The sequence below is a fragment of the Mastomys coucha genome, unplaced genomic scaffold (genome assembly GCF_008632895.1).
Source record: "Mastomys coucha isolate ucsf_1 unplaced genomic scaffold, UCSF_Mcou_1 pScaffold21, whole genome shotgun sequence".
NCBI lineage: Eukaryota > Metazoa > Chordata > Mammalia > Rodentia > Muridae > Mastomys > Mastomys coucha.
The window spans coordinates 24,073,579-24,074,222 of NW_022196904.1; the positions used below are offsets into that span (position 1 = coordinate 24,073,579).

Here is a 644-nt window from a genome sequence, read left to right on the forward strand (position 1 = left end):
AAGGAAGGATGGGAAACGGCTGAAGGCTCGTGCCAAGATGTCATCGTTCACCTCATTGCCCAGATCCCCGCAGAAGATCCGGAAGTCATCTGGGATTAGGAGAAGAGGTCAGAGTCAGAGCATCCCCAGTCTCTGCCCAGAACCTTCAGTTAGTAACTGCTAATATCCATGTAGTGGTGAAGCTAGAGTCAGGCAGCCTCCAGGTAAGCCTCTGGGGCCCTCTAGGCCCTTTCCCACAGAGGCAGAGCAATCAAGTTACTCCTGAACTCACAGCAAGCAGAGAGCTGGGAGGAGCTCAGGCATCTGGTTGCAGAGTCTTACCCTATTTTCCCTTTGAAATAGGTTGTTATGTATAGTAGCTCAGGCTGGCCTCAAATTCAGTCTTTCTGCCTTGACCTCCTACATGCTGGGGTGTGAACACACCCAGCCAGAGTCTACACCTTTAACCAACAGCACAACCTTCCCACACTTACAGTGGTCACTTCTTTCTACAATGAAGCCTCAACTCTGTCTTAGCTTTAGTCTTTCCTTGGTCCTTTGAGCCTCTGGCACTCACCAGCCTCCTGGGACACCTTATTCTTCCTTAGCTGGGCCACCTTCTAAAAGTCTGAAAGTCAATCTGCTATAACCCCACATTGACATAG

General features: G+C 50.0%; 1 protein-coding gene across 1 annotated transcript in view; it reads right to left on the minus strand.

The window, feature by feature from the left end:
- The window catches only part of Rbm42 (RNA binding motif protein 42), a 14,889-nt gene that overhangs the window by 5,901 nt on the left and 8,344 nt on the right, over nucleotides 1-644 (minus strand). Inside the window, exon 9 of the mRNA XM_031384842.1 lies at nucleotides 3-89. Within this exon, the coding sequence (XP_031240702.1) occupies nucleotides 3-89 (87 nt within the window). The remainder of the gene's footprint in view (nucleotides 1-2; nucleotides 90-644) is intronic.